This window comes from Microcebus murinus, chromosome 12 (genome assembly GCF_040939455.1).
Source record: "Microcebus murinus isolate Inina chromosome 12, M.murinus_Inina_mat1.0, whole genome shotgun sequence".
NCBI classification, from domain to species: domain Eukaryota; kingdom Metazoa; phylum Chordata; class Mammalia; order Primates; family Cheirogaleidae; genus Microcebus; species Microcebus murinus.
In genome coordinates, this window is record NC_134115.1 from 91776710 (window position 1) to 91795245 (window position 18536).

The following is an 18536-nucleotide window of genomic DNA, read 5'->3' on the forward strand; positions in this document are numbered from 1 at the left end:
GCCACGGGTGCCCTGGCAGACCTGAATGCCACACGGCCTGGGCCTCACTCACCTGGGCTTCAGCACAGCCCGGAGCTGGCAGGGGACTCCAGACAGCCCCGACCACTAGACGTCTCCCTCATAGGCTGGCAACCCGCTTCCCTGTGACTCCCTCCCTGGGCCTCACCTGGGCTTCAGCACAGCCCGGAGCCGGCAGGGCACTCCAGACAGCCCCGACCACTAGACTGCTCCCTCACAGGCTGGCAACCCGCTTCCCTGTGACTCCCTCCCTGGGCCTGCCACTGCTCCGAGATACTCAGGTTCATAACTGCCTCGCAAGTCTCTCCTTCTCCAGTGACTGGGAGCCGGCACGGGCCCCAGGCACAGGTTGCGGGGAGCCTGCCCACGGGCTGCACGGCCAGGGCCCCCGCAGGCACCTCAGTGCCGGGGATGGGGTTTGTGAGCAGGGCCCCCCTCCAGCCTTCTCAGAGGGACCCGTGTCCTCTCCATGTGGGTTAATTCTCATTTCCTTTAACCCACGCTCCTGCAATTAACGTGGAGCATGCACCTCTTGAGTTCCACTTTATCGTACTTGGTGCGTGTTATTTCCCAACGTTTTAGTCGTTTCTACCAACTTCACGTCGGCTGCAAATCCGATCAGCTGATGTCAATGCTCCCAGCAGGTCATGGAGGGAATGGTGAGTACGCCAGGACAGAGCTCTGTGGCGCACCTCTAGAAACTTCTCCGGGTCAACACTGATCGCTAACCAGCATGGCTGGGATGGCAGGTGCGCCGTCCACACAGGTAGCTCAAATGCGGCCACCCGCCACACGCTCCTCTATCTCGTCCAAAACGCGTCATTCAGTGAACGTCACGTGTCCCGCCAACACCCAGGTGTGCCGGTACCCACACGCCCGTGACAGGCTATCCACACGGCACACACGTGCTGTCCTTGGTCCACACCTGGTCAAGTCCCACCTGGACACCTAACCCTCTTTGCTTTACACTGGCGAGTCATCCAGAGGTCTGCCAGGGCCGAGACGGCAGCTTTCTTTCTTTCTTTCTTTTTTTTTTTTTGAGACAGTCTTACTCTGTTGCCAGGCTAGGGTGCCATGGCGTCAGCCTAGCTCACAGCAACCTCAAACTCCTGGGCTCAAGCGATCCTCCTGCCTCAGCCTCCCAAGTAGCTGGGACTACAGGCATGGGCCACCATGCCTGGCTAATTTTTTCTATTTTTGGTAGAGACGGGGTCTCGCTCTTGCTCAGGCTGATCTCGAACTCCTGAGCTCAAATGATCTGCCCGCCTCGGCCTCCCAGAGTGCTGGGATTACAGGCGTGAGCCACTGCACCTGCCCGAGCCTCCAGATTGCCGTGCTTTCTTCTCGCCATCAGTCTTCCAGCACCTCGTCTGTTTTCCACTAATCCTCAGACTCTGACCCACTGGCTGGTGTGGCAGGTGGCCTCTCAGATGACCCAGTCACCTGCCACCTGTGCTCACTCCTGTGCCTGCTCCCACCCCCTGGAACCTCACTCTGAGCAAACAGAACATGGCAGAAGGGATGGGGGTCGCCTCTGAGACCAGCCTGCAAAAGGACTATGGTTTCTGCCTCGGTCTCTCTTCCAGATCTCCAGAAGCTGCGTTGAGAAGACACTCCTGCAGCCTTGAGGACAGTGTGGCCAGGACCAGAAACCCACCGGCAGCCACATCTGTGAGCCTGAAAGCCGATTTCCTGAGCTCTTTCAACAGCCACAAGCACAAGTTTGGCGGTGAATCCTCCAGCCCAAGCGAGCCTGGGACGCCTGCACCCTCACTGGGGACTCTGAGCTGGGGCACCCGGTCAAGTCACACCCCGACCCCTGACTCACAGACACAGTAAAACAATAGATGTTTTTTGTTTTAGCCACCAAGATTGGCCCCAGCAAGAAAAGTCAACACAGGCTTTGGAAGCAGAAGTCGGGTGCTGCTGTGATCACAACCTGGTGTGGGACAGTGGTTTTGGAGCCAGAAGACGGGCGTCGCGCAGCATAGTCGTGACGGGGGAGTGCCCCAAACACAGGTTACAGAGTTTTGGACACTGAGAGTGCTGTGCCTCGAGGCCTGCGGGGAAGTGGGGAGAATGTCGCAGGGAATTAAATGACAGTTCCTGGTGCACGTTGGCGGAAGGTGTAGCCCACTGCTAAACCCAGGGCTACGTGGCAAGTGGAAACATGCTCAACGACCTGGGAGGTTGACCCTAGGAGATTTCTAAGCCAAGTGCGGAAGGTACTGCCTGGAATCTTCTTGCTGCTTAGAGTTAGATGTGAGAGGAGGAAGCTAAACGGAGGGAAGTGTCATTGGACAAAAAGAGACTAGGACTTGCTGCTTTTGACAACGCTCAGCCTCTCCAGAGAGCAAACGAGGCCAACATTAAGAAATAGCGAGTTCTAAGGGCAAATCCAAGGGCAAGACTGTGACTTTTATGGAATATACTGGAAAGATCCAAGGAGCTGACCAAGAGTCACACTTTCAGGCCCTTTGAAGAGACTGAGGGTCAGAGAAGCAGCAAGCCCTCTGGACCCTGCAGGGTGCTGACCCCGGTCCCCTCAACAGGAGCACACTCGGAGAAGGGCTCCCCCCCCAAGCTGTGGGTACAGCTGTTGTCTCATGCAGTGAACCCCAAGAAGGGTCACAATATCCACAAAACTCTTAACAGACTTATATGCAGAGCCATCACCAGCTGACTAAGCTAGGCGTGCAAAACAAACAAAAACAGGTCTTTGAATCCCCAAAACTTTACTAGTAGAAGGCAGGCTGAGAAAACCACTCGGCTGACAACGTCTGCTACCTTTCAGAAAGGAGAAAAGGGACTAAGAGGGCAGAACCGAGAGCCCAGAGGGCATCCTGGGCCATAAGCACAGGTCACAGGATCTCCGACATCTGCCCAGCTGGACTTGAGACTTGCCGTGGACCATCTATGGCCAGACCACCCCGAACGTGCCAGATCTCGTCTGGTCTGGGAAGCTAAGCAGGTCGGGCCTGGTTGGTTCTTGGATGGGAGAATTGCTATGGGCCAGCGGTTCTTTCCACCTCCCCAAGGAGCCTCAGCCACACCCGGACCTGGCTGGCAAGGAAATGCTAGACCTGGAGCTGATGCTGTGAGGGGTGAGAACCTGGGGACCGGAGGGGTGACTGTATTTCCCCCTGGAGGGATGTGGACCACCAGGGGCCAGAGAGCAGGCTGCGGTGAGCAGCCTCTGGGTGGCCCCAGAGACCCTCCCCTGCTGGGGCTCACGCCCTTGTGTGACGTCCACACTCTTAGGTACTAGTCACTGCGCCTGGTGACTCACTCCCAACAAGAACAACATGGCAAAGTGGATGGGACACCTCTTCTGAGCTGGGTTCCTACAGCTTCCGTCTCAAGTACTGTCAGTTCTCTCTCTCAGACTGCAAGCTGCTGTGCTGCGAGGACATTCCAGCAACCCACAGGGAGGCCCATGTGACCAGGACCCAGGGCCGGCCAGCTACCATGTGCACAAGCTTGAAAGCAAATCCCCCAGCCCAGATCCAGCCTTGGAATGACCACATTCCTGGCCTTCGACTGGACTGGAACCTCCTGAGAGACCCTGGGCCACCTGGTCAAGTCCCACCTGGACTCCTAACCCACAGAATGTGAGATAATAGATTCTCGTGGTTTTAAGCTGTTAAGTTCTAGAATAATGTGTTAGCTTATGTGCAGATTATGCCCGTGTCCCGGGACCAGTTAGTTCAGATCAGAAGATTGAAACACATTTAAAATAGTAACGTATCCATGACATCTCTCCACCTCTCAGGGCCCCTCTGCCTGCGGAACTTAGCTTTTCTTTGTGACCAACAGGCAAAGGCTAAGAAGAGCTGGTGTCTTCCCAGTGATCTACCAAAATCTCAGATGTCCGCATCTCAGAGAGCTCCGTGGGCTGCCGCCACCTGTCCCTCCTCCGAGATCAGACAGCCGGCACGGCGCAAAACCACCAGCCCTGAGGTCAGGGAGCCTGACCCCGTGCAAACCAGACGGCAGCCCTGGGCCAACCACACAACGTCTCCAGTCCCTCCTCTATGAAGTGAGTGCTGTTGTGAGGACTCAACAAAACCACGGACACGAACGTTCTGCCAGCTGGAAGCATGGTGCGACCAGCCAGAAAGTTTAAGTTAAGCTGCATCTTCAAACTCGAGTTTCACTTCTGTGTAGACCCAGGCCCCTCCTGCTGCAGACTCTGCAGGGCTCTGAGTCCGTCCTCAGGACCGGCGCATGCACTTGTCACTCGGAGCCTCCAGTGGGTCACAGCACAGCCCCGGGCAGGTGCCAACTGCACCACACGCCAGGGCTCTGGGCTCAGTACCACGGCACTGTTGGGTGCACAGCCCCGTCCCACACTCTGGTCTCCACTCGCAGCAACCCGAGTGAGCAGCTTGCTGCAAGGCCTCCCTTGCCTGCTGCAGTTGGGGAGGGACCCAGGCCAGGCTCGCAGCCCCCCACCCCCACGGCCTATCCTGCCTGCCCCAGAAGTGCCACTGCGTGTGCCTGAGCCTGCCCAGCGCCAGACCCACAGGGTGCTGGAGAACCGGGACCACGGCCCCACGGGCTCTGCTGGGGACAGACTGAGCCCTCCACAGGGAAACCAGACCCCAGGCAGGGAGGGAGCTGCAGAGCCTTCTGCTGGTCTTGAGCTTCGACAGGGCCAGAGGAAGGAAGGTCGGCGTTCTGCACACAGAGAGCGGCTGCGCCGGTACCCCCAGCAGTCAGGCCCGGCCAGGGCAGGCCTCCCTCTGCCAGCGCCTGGAACCTGTCTCTAGGCAGCCCTCCCCGCTCACGCGGGACACAGGCCCCGGCCCGGCCAGGGCAGGCCTCCCTCTGCCAGCGCCTGGAACCTGTCTCTAGGCAGCCCTCCCAGCTCACGCAGGACACAGGCCCCGGCCCGGCCAGGGCAGGCCTCCCTCTGCCAGCGCCTGGAACCTGTCTCTAGGCAGCCCTCCCGGCTCACACGGGACACAGGCCCCGGCCCGGCCAGGGCAGGCCTCCCTCTGCCAGCGCCTGGAACCTGTCTCTAGGCAGCCCTCCCGGCTCACACGGGACACAGACCCAGGCCCGGCCAGGGCAGGCCTCCCTCTGCCAGCGCCTGGAACCTGTCTCTAGGCAGCCCTCCCGGCTCACACGGGACACAGACCCAGGCCCAGCCAGGGCAGGCCTCCCTCTGCCAGCGCCTGGAACCTGTCTCTAGGCAGCCCTCCCGGCTCACACGGGACACAGACCCAGGCCCAGCCAGGGCAGGCCTCCCTCTGCCAGCGCCTGGAACCTGTCTCTAGGCAGCCCTCCCGGCTCACACGGGACACAGACCCAGGCCCAGCCAGGGCAGGCCTCCCTCTGCCAGCGCCTGGAACCTGTCTCTAGGCAGCCCTCCCGGCTCACACGGGACACAGGCCCCGGCCTGGCCAGGGCAGGCCTCCCTCTGCCAGCGCCTGGAACCTGTCTCTAGGCAGCCCTCCCGGCTCACGCAGGACACAGGCCCCGGCCCGGCCAGGGCAGGCCTCCCTCTGCCAGCGCCTGGAACCTGTCTCTAGGCAGCCCTCCCGGCTCACGCGGGACACAGACCCAGGCCCGGCCAGGGCAGGCCTCCCTCTGCCAGCGCCTGGAACCTGTCTCTAGGCAGCCCTCCCGGCTCACGCGGGACACAGGCCCCGGCCCAGCCTGGGCAGGGCATGTGGGGGCTGCGTGTGCTCTCGGCGAGGACACAGCTCAGACCCCCGCACCCCGCAGGCGGCCCTGGTGAGGGTCTTACTCACCCCAAAGTCAAAGCAGTTGAAGGAGGACCGAAAGTAGCTTCTGGGCCCCAGACCGTACATCTTCAGGGACATCTCTGTGAGGAAGAGACCCAGGAAGACAAACTCTGCAAAGTCTAAGAGAAGCCAGAGGAGAGGGGATTAGCACGAGGCCTCCTCCCACCCGGGGTCCAGCCCGGACTGGAGGACGCCAGGGCTCGGGGTGTCTGCAGACTGCAGCCCCCACGCTCTGGAACTGCAGCCCAGGACAGGGATGATGGACGGAGGGGGACCTGGAGAGCCAGTCCTTCTGCCTGGCTCTCAGGGCCCGCCCGGCCTCCTTGTCCGAACCATCTTTCCACCAGGACTTCCCAGATGCCCGTCCGCAGGGCCCCCAGCCCGTGTTGTTTGGCCCACTCCACGGAGAGCCCCTCCACCGCTCGAGCACCCAGGAAGCACTGATTGTCGCTGGGGGCTCGGTGACACGGCCCCTCATGCTGACAGTGAGGCTCCTGTGGGCACATCAGCCATCCGGGGGCTGCCTGGCCCGGGGGTCCACCAGTCCCCGCTCAGGCCCTCGGGCCACGCTGGGGCTGCAAGGCTATGCTGGGAACTCAAGGCACGGACGCTGCTAACCCGGCCCAGGCAGGAGGAGGAACAGGAAGGAGAGGGAGTCAGAGAAAAACAGCAGTCACTCCAGAGGCTGCACAAGGCCACAGACAGCAGGAGGCAGGCCAGGCTCAGCCGCCCACACCAGGCGTCCGAGACATGAGGGCGAGGCCACTGCCTTTGATTCTGATCCCAAAGCGCTGAGCTAGAATCAGCTCTTTGCTTCACACGGAGGCCAAATCACTGCGCCCTCTGCCCAGGGTGGCAGGGGCCAGGGAGGCAGCCAAGAAACCAGGGCAGAGCCACGTAAAGAACGAGGCCACGAGGAGCAGAGGGCGACCGTTGGAGAGCCCCGTCCCCGGGCAGACTCCACCCTGGCCTTCCTGGGCTCTGTCGGGGCCTGAGGGGACCACGGCTACTGATAAAACAGACGCAAGAGGGGCCACACGCCTCCTCCCATCCTGGCACACCTGGCATCTGCCTTCGCCCGCAGCTCTCCACCAGGCCAGGCTGCACGGGGCCACCCAGCCTCCGTCGGGGCGGGCTCCACGGCCCACGTGGGCACCACGCAGACAGACCCCCACCGCCCAGCCACGGCCGAGCACAGGGACGACCAGGCCTCCAGGAGCAAGTGGCTCACAGCCAGCCTGGCCTCCGAGCCAGAAGTCACCGGGCACCCAAGCCAGGCGTGGGAGGACAACAAGGAGGCCGTGTGGCCTCTTGGCTTCAACGTCAGAGGCGTGGATGCCCACAGACCCCCCCCCAGGCAGGGGGAGCGGGGCTCTGCATGAGAGGACAGTGTGCTGGGGGACAGCGGGTGGCCAGGTCTGTCTCAGGAGCTGTGCCAGGCCTCACGGGGCTCACAGGGTGGTTGCTGGAGGACAAGCTGGACAGCTGCAGAGCAGCCTTGGGACAGGCCCCACGGGAAGCCCTTGGCCTCTGGTGAGCACATCCTAAGCTACCGAGTTGGGCTGGCACCGGGTAGAGGTGCTCACACGCAGCAAACGCCCCCTCCCTGCCAGCCATCCTCCCTGTGACACCAGCAGGGCTGGAGTTCCGGGAACCTGCAGAGAAGACCAAGCAGCAAGGGGCAGGTTCCCACCACTGCGAGCCTGTGCTCCACCGTGCAGCACCCCCGCCGACTCAGTCCGGCACCACCGCTTCTCCTGGCGGGAGAACGGACCCGCCTGGCTGGGTCAGGAGGAAGCCCTGGACCGCCACGCAATCCCACATGCAAGAAACCGTAGCCTGAGGACTCAAGAACAACACTGAACTCCGTCCCAAGCAAAGCCCCAAGATAGCAAACCATGGGCCCCTGGACCCCGAATTAGGGACAGAGCAGGCATTCAATGCACACACTGCCTTTGAACTTCACCCTTTTGGGAGCCTGAGCCGGGAGCTTCCAGAAGCTCCCTGGGTCCTCCTGCGCCTGCTGCTCTCTACCCTCCCCCCACCAGCCCGGGACGAGGTTTCTCTACAGAGTTCGGGCGACTGCAGCCTAGAATCCCATCCATGCTTTCCCGTGTCTCTCCCACCGGGGAGCAGAGTCTATAGCTCATGAGAACCTACAGGGGCTGAGCAGCTCCCAGGCCGAGCAGACCAGGCTGGGGGTCCACAGAGGGGAGTGTGGCCGACGCCCTGGGGCCCCGAGGAGGCCACTGTCATGGCAGAACATATGGACAGCCAGGCCAGGACTGGGCCTAGGACGGTTTTCCTCTGGAGTCAGAAAAGCTCTCCTGGGCCGCCTGAGCAGCTTGAGGCACACAGGGCCCTCAAGGGAGACTGAGGCCTGTGGGGAGCCCCAGAAAGGCCCTGTCCCCATTTGGGCTGCAGACACCGAGCAGGTGAGTGCAGCTGACCCGGAGGATGGGACGGCTGAGGCACGGACCACAGGACAGAAACCATCAGCGGGTTCTTTGTTTCTACTCCTCTCTGTGAGGCAAGAGAACAGACCGAGACTACGTCCCACGTGGCCGCAAGGCTCAAGGATGTGGAGGGCCGGCCACTGGACAGGTCCCCGCCACCTGCCATGGCCACAGCCAGGGCCAGGACAAGCTATGACTCCACCCCGTCACCTGTCCCAAGGCTCGGGGACACAGGGCTGCAAGTCAGCTCCAGTCACGGGGATCAGGAACACACCCGGAGTCAGCCAACCATAAGAAAAAGGGAAATAACCAAGGGGGTCCTGGGAGGGGTTGGAAGCAGGGCTTTCTTCCCAAGGGCCAGGGCAGGAGCAGCCGCCTCAAGGCAGAGAGGAGCGTGGAGCCGAGTGCCTGGCCTGTGGGTCTGAAGCTCACAAGGGAGGACCAGGCCTGGCCTGGCCCTGTCACCCCACAAACTCCCTCCCCTGGGTGCCCCGGGCCCCTCATCCCACTGCACACTGCACGGAGGTCTAGCCAGGTCCAGGTGGGCCTCCTGGAGCCCGGGCCCAGGTTCACAGGGCCTAGGCCACCCAAGGGTGGTGAGGCCACCCTCAGGCCCTGGACACAGCCCAGGCCCCCAGCAGAGGCCCTTAGGGGCTGCTCAGGTCTCCGTGGGACGGTCTGGGCAATGCAGGGTCCCACTCAGGGCGCCCCAAGGCAGGAAGGGGCGTGGAGCACTTCCGGGCTGCAGAGCAGAGCTGGTTCAGGAAGCACCACAAGCGGGAAGGGGCCCGGCCGGCGGGTACCTACACAGCGCCGTGGTGAGCCGCTGTGGCTGGTTGTAGTGCACCATGGCCACGCACAGGGTGTTCAGGGCCACCACGCACAGCACCACCCAGTAGAAGCTCTGAGCCTTCACCATGCGCCGGATGAAGAACCGGAACATCTTCTCCTTCCTGCGGAAGTAGGACGAGCTCTCCGTCTTCCCGCTCTTGAGGCTGGCGCGGGCGAAGGGGGAGCCTGTGGAGACGGGGGCTCACTGTGGGTGTGGGACCGGCGGGCCCCACAGCACGCGCCCAGCCCTCCCATGGACACACCCTCGAGGACACTTGCCACCCCCCAGCCAGTCACAGACACCTGTGCGATTATCCTCGACCCTCCTCACAGGTGAGGGAGCCAAAGTCCCTGGTGATCTCCATGGTTACCAGGCGCCAGATGGAGCGCTGAATGGGAACCGGATGATCCACAGTCACAGTCTCTGGTCCCAGCACCCCAGCCACCTTCCAGGGGCGCAGTCCTGACACCCCCAGGCCCCTCTCTGCGGGCACCCCAAGCTTTCTGCACCTCCATGACATAAATCGGGCTGAGTCACTCCGTCCCCAAACCCCACCTCCTTGGTCTGGCCGAGGAGCTCTGCAGCACCCGGGCCTCCCTCTCCCTGCTGACTCAGGGACCGGCAGCACAGGCCGCCTGTGTGCACCTGCTTTCCACGCAGTTTCCTGGAGCGCAGTGAGCACGCGTGTCCGTGCGTGGCCAGAGGTTGCCGTCCTGCCCACAAAGCCCCAAACGCTCACTGCCAGAACACTCGACTGCTCTGCTCTGATCCGGCTCCTGCAGCCCTCCCCTGCCACGGCCAACCCCGAGGTCCCTCATTCCTGCACAGTCTCCGCCCTCTGCCTCGGCCCTCGCGGCTTCCTGGGAGTGAAGGGCCCCTCGGTGGCCTCCTGCCCACAGCCAGCCCCTTCCAGCTCCAGCACACCCTCCAAGGAGCCCAGACTCTGGGACGCCACTCGAAAGCGGGTCCTCAGCTCACCCCCGACAGAGGCCACCCCCGACAGCAACACCCCCTCGCCACCACCTGGCACTGCTTGCGGACCTGCTCTGTGCCCAGCCCCCAGACAAGGCCTCGAGCTCCAGGGGGACGGTGGTCATGTGTCTTTTTCACCACCGAGACCCTCATGCTGAGAGAGGTTCGATAAATGCTTGGCGAGAGAGTGAAGGTCTCTGCGGGGGGTGTGTGTCAGCGGGCCCGGCCGCGTCTGTCTGCAGCAGTGCACGTGTGTCTGTGTAGGAGTCTCTAGGGTGTGTGCTGCGAGTCCGGCTGTGTGTGTGTCCTGTAGGGTGTCCCTGGACAGAGCACGGCTGTGCCTGTGGCTCCGAACACCTGGGCATGGGCATGGGGTCCCTGGGTGAGGACTTGGCATGTGTGAGCGTGCACGCTATGTGCACTTTCTGTGTCTGCACGTGTGTGCGTGTGCACACCAGGCTCTCAGCGGCACGCGGGAGCATCATCAGGCCGGTGTCCGCCTGGATTTGCGCGAGCAAAGGCAGATCCCGAGGCCTTTGCAGGGCCGAGCGGCTGCACCAGACACGCAGGGAGACGCCGTCACAGCCAGCCCGGGGCCCAGCAGGAGTGACCAGAGGAGACTGACTCTCAGTCACAGATGTCCCTGCAGGGCCCTAACGACGGACTCCTGGTGCCCTGGACACGATGCCCGCAGACTGGCCGTCACAGCCCTCCCTCCGCTAAGCCTCTCGGTCCAAGTCCAGACACCAATTAGCCAGAGCTGACTCAGCCGGTGGGCCTCTTGCCCAGCCCTGCTGGGGCCACAGCCGGGCGCCCCACTCTCCGCTGAGGCGGCAGAGTGGGGACAGGGTGGGGGGCAGTGCAGATAACGTGGGGGGTCCACACAGGGCAGAACCACACGCTCAGAACCCCCTACACCCACAGACCAGCACGGCCACGTGGAACCTCGGTCCACAACCTTCGGGCCGCGGCCTGGTACCGTCTGTGGCCTGTTAGGAATCGGGCCGCACATCACACATGTGCAGCTCTGCACCACACCCCCAACGACACCCCAGCCCCGGTCCACAGAAAAGTCATCTTCCGTGAAACCAGCCCCTGGTGCTACCAAGGCTGGGACCACTGACCTAGCACATCAGAGTCACACACACGTCACGCTAATGAAGTTAGGGACAGAGACATGCCACAGGGCTAAAAAAACTCGGGTAAATATGATTTGTAAGAACACTTAAAATGATAAAGAAGAGTTTAGAATGAAAGGGCAGGAAAGGCACCAGGCAACACGGCTGAAACCAGAAGCAGGGACAGCAGCAGGCAGCAGAAGTCGTGCTTCAAAGTGAGACAGGAACCATCCAGGGAGGCACCGACCAGACCCAGGAGGCGTTGTGCAATAAAATCAAGCACAACTTGCGAAGGAGACGTGATGTCATAAACTCTATGTTGACCAAACTATACAAAGGCTAAATACCCAGACACGAGCTACGAGAAGCACAAGAGGAACTTCATAAAAAACAAAATGAAGTAGGAATGTTCAAAACATCAGTTACTTTCATAACTGTACGAATTTAGTAGACAAAAAACAAGGAATTAGAAAATATGACCAATAAACATACCTATAATCTGATATCGCCAAAGTATGGCGCACACGCTTTTTTGTTATGTCAGTGAAGCTTTTCAAAATCAGTTGTGAACTTAGAATTTGAAAACTTTCAAAGGTAGAGATTTATAAGCCACATTTCCCCAACGCTGTCTGATAAAACTAGAAATGATGGGCCGGGCATGGTGGCTCACGCCTGTAATCCTAACACTGGGAGGCCGAGGGAGAGGATCGCTCAAGGTCAGGAGTTCGAGACCAGCCTAAGCAAGAGCGAGACCCTCCCCCATCTCTACTAAAAAAAATAGAAATAAATTATCAGGACAACTAAAAATATATAGAAAAAATTAGCCAGGCATGGTGGTGCATGCCTGTAGTCCCAGCTACTTGGGAGGCTGAGGCAGCAGGATTGCTTGAGCCCAGGAGTTTGAGGTTGCTGTGAGCTAGGCTGACGCCACAGCACTCTAGCCTGGGCAACAGAGTGAGACTCTGTCTCAAAAAGAAAACAACTAGAAATGCTGACAAGACAATCAGAACATCGTAACTACTTCCAAAAGAGGACGCACACTCCCAGGCTAACCTCTGCCTCGAGAGGACAGTAATTATTACCCAGAAACCGACAGAAAGAAAGACGGGACAGCAAAGCTTCCCTCAGAGGGAAACACGCAGCCCAACGTGCCTTCCCCATTAAAGAAGGAAAAAAGAAAAGAACAAACCACATAGTTTAAGAAATCAAAAAAAATAATAAAGTAAACCAAAATAAAGTAGAAACATAAACTCAATAAAGATAAAAATTAAAATGATAAAATTGAAATAAACAAAAATGGAAAAAAACAAACCTAAAATCTGGTGGTTACTATATGCACTAACCCCATACGAACCTAAGAGAGAGAGAGGAAGTGGAGGTGGACGCAGGGAACCACGAGGAAGAGAGCAAAGCTCACGTGCCCCGGCGGGCCTCAGAGCCCTAAGTACCGTGCACACGGACGCTCTGCTGTAGCCCCAGCCCGAACACCAGACCCGGCACGTGAGACGGCCACACACATCTCCACGGTTCTCCAGCACACCCCACACTGAGCAAGTCCCGACCCGAACGTGGACGCTGGTCCCCGCTCACCCCAGTCCTGTCCTCCCCGTCCGCTGTCCTTCCCGTGGCTCAGGCCACAACCCCTGCCTCTGTCCCGGGCGTCTCTCTCTCCCGCCCACACCCAGTGTCAGCAAATCCCGTGGGCTTGTCTCCAAAACAGACCCGAACCTGACACCTAACACCCTCCCTGCCGCCGCCTCCAGGCCCCAGCCACCACCCTCTGGACTTGTGCGGCAGCCTCCTAACTGGCCTCCTTGCTTCTGCCTCCATTTTCAGTTCGGTCTGTTATCAGCAGCCCAAGGGATCCAGAGGGATCCCACACGACAGAAGGCAGAGGGTGTCACCCTCTGCAACCCCCCACGTCTGCCCGGAGTCCCTGGGGCACCTTGCCCGCCACGACCCCCAATCCCCTCCTACTGCCCCAGCCACACGCTCTGGGCACAGGGGGCAGCGTGCCGGGCACATCCTGCCCAGGGTCACTCTCAGGACCTGTTGTCTAGAACGTTCTTGCCCCCCAGGTGTCCCTCAGGCTGACCTCACTCCGTCCACTCTGCTCCGTGGCAACCTTCTTCCTGAGGCCTCCTGTGACCACTCCATGGGGACTGCAGCACCCCAGGACCCCTGACCCCCTTCCCTACTTCTCCTCCGCAGTTCCTGGCTCTGTCCGACAAGCTGCGTGTTTTTCTTATTATCTCATTGCTTGTCTGGTGCCCCACCGAATGCGAACTCCAGCAGATGCAGGGCCTGGGTTTCGTTTTGCCAACGTTGCAGCCCCAGTGCCTCACTCACAGGAGAATACTACACGCAGCTCTGAGGAAACGGATTTGAACACCCAAAGGAAACAGAAGATTTCCTAACAAAGTATGAAGTACAAAACTGGCCCAATGGTTGTTTTTTTTTTGGCTTTTTTGGACTATATAGAGTCACAGTTTTATCTCACTTATAAAAAACAGATAGTTCCAGTGTTATCTAAATGATTCCAAATCATAGAACAAGATTTTTTTTTTTTTTTCAGACAGAGTCTCACTCTGTTGTTGCCCAGGCTCACAGCAACCTCAAACTCCTGGGCTCAAGGGATCCTCTGCCTCAGCCTCCCGAGTAGCTGGGACTACAGGTGTGAGCCACCATGCCCGGCTAATTTGTACATATATATTTTTTTTTTTCAGTTGTCCGGCTAATTTCTTTCTATTTCTAGTAGAGATGGGGGTCTCACTCTTGCTCAGGCTGGTCTTGAACTCCTGAGCTCAAGCGATCCTCCCACCTCAGTCTCCTAGGGTGCTGGGATCACAGGCGTGAGCCACCTCACCTGGCTAGTCTCTTGTTATTGACAAAATACATACAAAATAATTTACAAATAAATAAACCCAACATAAAAATGAATAGGATCTACAAAGAGATACCAACAGGTTTAATGTTTAAGTGAGAAACGAACATGTAAAAAGAGGGTCAAAATCACAAGTGGGTGCAATGGGAAAACAGTGCCCGTGAAACGCCACCTCACACTCGTCCCCCCGCCTCACACTGGCAAAACCACCCAAGCTGTGACACCCAAGCAGGACGAGGCCAAAGGTTAACAGGACATGAAGCCACACGGGACTGTGGACAGCACGTGTGCGCCCGGCCATGGCGGCCCGCCCTGGGTCCATCCCGGAGACAAAGGTGCTGGTCAGGGAGGACAGACGCGTGCAAGGACCTAGGGCAGCATCCTCACAGCGAGATTTAAAAACTAGAAATAAAGGAACAGCCAGGGCAGCTGAGTGATTTAGGGCGACTCCACATCGTGGACGCCTCACAGCCACGGATGGCAGATCAGGGTTGGACCAACTTATCAACGGGTAGCGGTTTCAAAAGGTACAGACGAGAGAAGGGTCCCCAAACTCTACATGCACATATGTGTGCCCACGCCTGTGTATGTGTGCCCATGTATGCTGTCTGAGATGAGCACGGAGAAACCAGGAAGGGCACGTTCTCGGTTGTTAGCATGGCTCCCTGGCTTGGGTGAGGACGGAAAGGGTAAAGTCTGAGAAAGAGTATGTGTGTACACGTGTATGCATTGCATGTATGTGTTTGCATGTGTGTTCTGTGTATATGTGCACATGTATGTGTGTATGTGTGTGCATGTATGTGTGTATGTGTGTGTGTACTGTTTTATTAAAGGGCTCTGTCTCATAAATGTAACAACACAATGGGAAACAGACCCTTTGACTCAGCTCCACTCACAGACCTTGCAGGGTGAGGAAGCCGAGCCTGGATTTGACCAGGTGGCTTGAAATGAGAAACCACCGCTGCCCAGCGTGGGGCCCTCTCCACGCAGTTAGCCTGGGGACTCAGGTCTGAGTCTCCCTCGGCGGCAGAACGCACAATGACAGGCCGTTTGGGCTGGAAATGCCCCGGCACTCGGGTTCCAGAACTTTGGCACCAGACAGAGGGGAGGGAAGTCTGCAGAGGGAGCCCATTGCACAGGCACTGTTTTCCCAAGTCTGCAGAGCAAGTCAATGGCAGTGTCCTTTCCCCGCCTAGGGAGTGGAGGGGAGGGGGAGGGGGAGGGGGAGGAAGGGAGGAGGAGGGGGAGGAGGGGGAGGAGGGGAGGAGGGGGAGGAGGGGGAGGAGGGGGAGGAGGGGAGGAGGGGCAGGAGGGGAGGAGGGGGAGGGGGAGGAGGGGAGGAGGGGGAGGAGGGGGAGGAGGGGGAGGAGGGGAGGAGGGGAGGAGGGGAGGGGGGGAGGAGGGGGAGGAGGGGAGGAGGGGAGGAGGGGAGGGGGGGAGGAGGGGGAGGAGGGGAGGAGGGGAGGAGGGGAGGAGGGGGAGGAGGGGAGGAGGGGAGGAGGGGAGGAGGGGGAGGAGGGGGAGGAGGGGCCGCCGCGGCAGCTCCAGAAGGTGGAGAACGGGCCTGGGGGAGGCTTACAACCTCCGGTCCCTACAGAGGCAGCGACACAGGAGGCCCGGAAGTGGGGGGGCTCCGCGTGTGCTGAAGGGAAGGAGCGCGTGTCTGGGGAGGAGCAGGCTCCAGGCACGGCCGGGCGGGAAGGGAGCTGCGGCCGGGACTCACCGACGGCACAGAGGTCTGCGAAGCGGTCCTCGCCCTCCTCCGCGTGGATCAGGTCGTTGCGGCTCTTCTTGGTGGCTGCTCTCTTCAGCACTGCTTCAGACAAAGGGGGGGGGGCTGCCTGAGCTGCCCCCACAGCGCACCCCCCTCGCTCTGGGCTGCAGGCGTCTTTCCCTCCCCAGAACCGGAACTTTCCCCGAACTTCCGCCCGGGCCGGGAGCGCCGAGGCTGAGGCAGGACGATTCCCGGCCTCCTTGGGGTGCAAATTTTGAGGGCGGGTCCCGGGTTTCCCTTCCCTGCAGAGTGAGGTCGGAGGGGGAGGCCTGGCCACCGGGGAGACCAGGGAACGTCCATCTGGCGTGAGGCTGGGGCCCCAAACCCGCCGGAGCTCGGGTGTGGACGACACAGGTGCAGCTACATGCTCCAGCCCGGGCCTGGCAGCGGGTGTGGACAGAGGGCGACCCGGGCTGGCCGCAGGGCCCACGGCTGCGGCAGAGGGGCTCGGGTTGTGCCAGGAGTCTCTGCGTGGCCTTTGGGGCAGGACCACCAGGGCCCCGGGCACGGACACGGCTCGGCCTAAACCCGCAGTCTCAAAGTCTGCAGGAGCAGCGCCGTTCGGCAGGGCCTTCCAGGACGGCGACGTGTGCGCATGTCGGGAAGGCAGGGCCGACTCCGTGGCCCAGGTCCGTGTCTGTGCGCCTGGCACTGCGGGGGCCCCCATGTGAACCCCGACAGTTCGCACATAAGCCGCCGCCCGGCCAGCGCCGGAGCTCCCTCCACACAAGCAGCGCCTACAGGGCCACCTACCATCCAAAGGGGACTTCTCCTCCGCGTTCTTGTCCTCCTCTGCCAGCATGACTTCCTCTGCGAGGGGAACACAGCCTCAGGCCGCAGCCTCCCTGTCCCCGTCCCCCCGCAGGGCTCATCCCACAAATGCGCCCGGTGAGGCACGTCTCTCTGCAAGACGGGCCCTCTCCACTCTCACGCTGCCCCAAGCCGGCAGGGCTCAGAGCCGAGCTTCTGCGGCCAGGACGGCACTCAGTGTCTGTAAGGGCCCCGGCTGCTCGAGTGCTGCATCCCACCCACACGTCACCGCCCCCGTGGGGCAGGTGTGCTCATCGCCGAGGAAGCACCTGAGAAACCGCAGGGGCAGGAGCAGCTGCCCCACCTGAGGGGACAGTGCTGGCCCGGGGCTGGGGGTGGAGGGCAGGAAGTCCAGGCTCGACAGAGCCCAGAGTCAGGCACAGAAGGGACCCAGGTCAAGGGCAGGCATTTGGTGTGACGGGGAGAGGCCAGTGCTAGGCTGGGCCAGGGCAGAGTCCCCAGCTGAAGAGGACACTGTCCCTGAGGCAGGACCCTGGTGGGGGGAGCCGTAGACAGACGCCTCCTCCCTGCAAAGCCCTTCAGATTCCACCCTCGGCCAGGGGACCCCCCGGCAGCAGAGCGGACTTGGGGACGGAGCACTGACAGAGGGCAGGCCAGGCGCACGGGGCCTGCGCGCCATGGCGCTCACCAGCCTTGAAGATCCACTCCAGGTACCCGTTGAGCTCCCGCTCGATCTGCTGCTGCCGGCGGAGCTTCAGGAAAGCGCGGCGGTTCTCCACCCTCTCTCGTTCCTTGGCGAACTCTCTGCGCCGTGCGGGAAAAGCAAGCAGGTGGGGTGAGTGCAAGCACACCTGCAGGCCCTACAGGTGCGCAGGGTGTCTCTGTGCAGGTGTCCCTCCAGAGACAAGAGGGACCAGAACGGACTGGGGCAGGAGAGGCAGGCTGCCACTCGGGGGGCCCTGCACCTCGCCTCTTCCAGACTGAGCACCTCGAGGGCCCTGGGGCTCCCCCTACTCACCCCGAGGGCCCATGTGGACGGCCACGCAGACTCGCCCTCCTCACACCCCTGTGGCAGTTAAGGACGGGACCTTGGTCCCCAGTGGGGGGTCCTAGGGGCAGGGACAAGGCCACACCCCTGCCTAGAGCAGGCCCGAGCACGCACCCCCGGGCTGAGCCCTACGGTCTGCCACCGCATCCCTGCAGGACATTTCCTTGGCTTCCTCCCTGGGTTCAGAAACAGCCATTGCCGGGGGGAGGAGGGGCAGAAGGGAGCAGAGGAAAAAGGGACGGGTCGGAGCAGGCTGGAAGCAAAAGGAAAATACTGTAGAGTCCACCTGGGCACCGCAGCCAGGACCCCGAGGCCCGTGAGGAGCAGGAGAGACCTTCCCTCTCTTTAATCCCCAACAGCCCGGCCTCCTGTGCGGGAAACACCCGCCCTGCAGCACAGCGGTCCGCCCAGGCCAGCGTGTGGGAAGCCATTCTCCCTCTCCCTCTTCCCCCTACACACACACACACACACACACACACACACACACACACACAACCAGAGTCTGCTTGCTGGCGTGGACGTGACAGGCCTAGCGTACAGCCGCAGTGGGGAGGAAGCTTGTCCCCCACCAGGACCGACCCTGAGCCCACAGCCAGCACCCACCAGGGCCAGGGGACGAGAGGACATAGCTCCTGCCTGGGCCCACCCCGCTGTCCGGGCAGCCCCAGTCTAGAATCTACAGGGAGGCAGATCCCCTGTGGCCTCCACGTCTGACCCAGGTCCCCTGTGGCCTCCCCGTCTGATCCAGGTCCCCAGCCTGGTCCCCACCAGAGAGCAGCTGTCTCTCGCACAGTGGCCGTCAGTGTCCCTGAACTGCTGTCCCCACTGGGTGGGGGAAGCCAGGAACAGTCACCAGTCCTGCCTCTCTGGGGGCCGGGAAGGAAGATGGGCAAGGCTGCGCCAGCTCCCC

At 60.9% G+C, this 18536-nt stretch overlaps 1 protein-coding gene across 5 annotated transcripts in view; it reads right to left on the minus strand.

Moving 5' to 3' along the window:
• CACNA1B (calcium voltage-gated channel subunit alpha1 B) overlaps positions 1–18536 on the minus strand; it is a 189272-nt gene that overhangs the window by 120120 nt on the left and 50616 nt on the right. For 3 of the 5 annotated variants that reach the window (XM_076009161.1, XM_076009159.1, XM_076009163.1), the window contains exons 8-12: positions 17267–17382; positions 16561–16617; positions 15757–15849; positions 9035–9244; positions 5778–5890 (exon numbers count right to left, since the gene is read on the minus strand). In XM_076009161.1, the coding sequence (XP_075865276.1) occupies positions 5778–5890; positions 9035–9244; positions 15757–15849; positions 16561–16617; positions 17267–17382 (589 nt within the window). The remainder of the gene's footprint in view (positions 1–5777; positions 5891–9034; positions 9245–15756; positions 15850–16560; positions 16618–17266; positions 17383–18536) is intronic. The other 2 variants (XM_076009162.1, XM_076009160.1) reach the window with 1 other exon arrangement.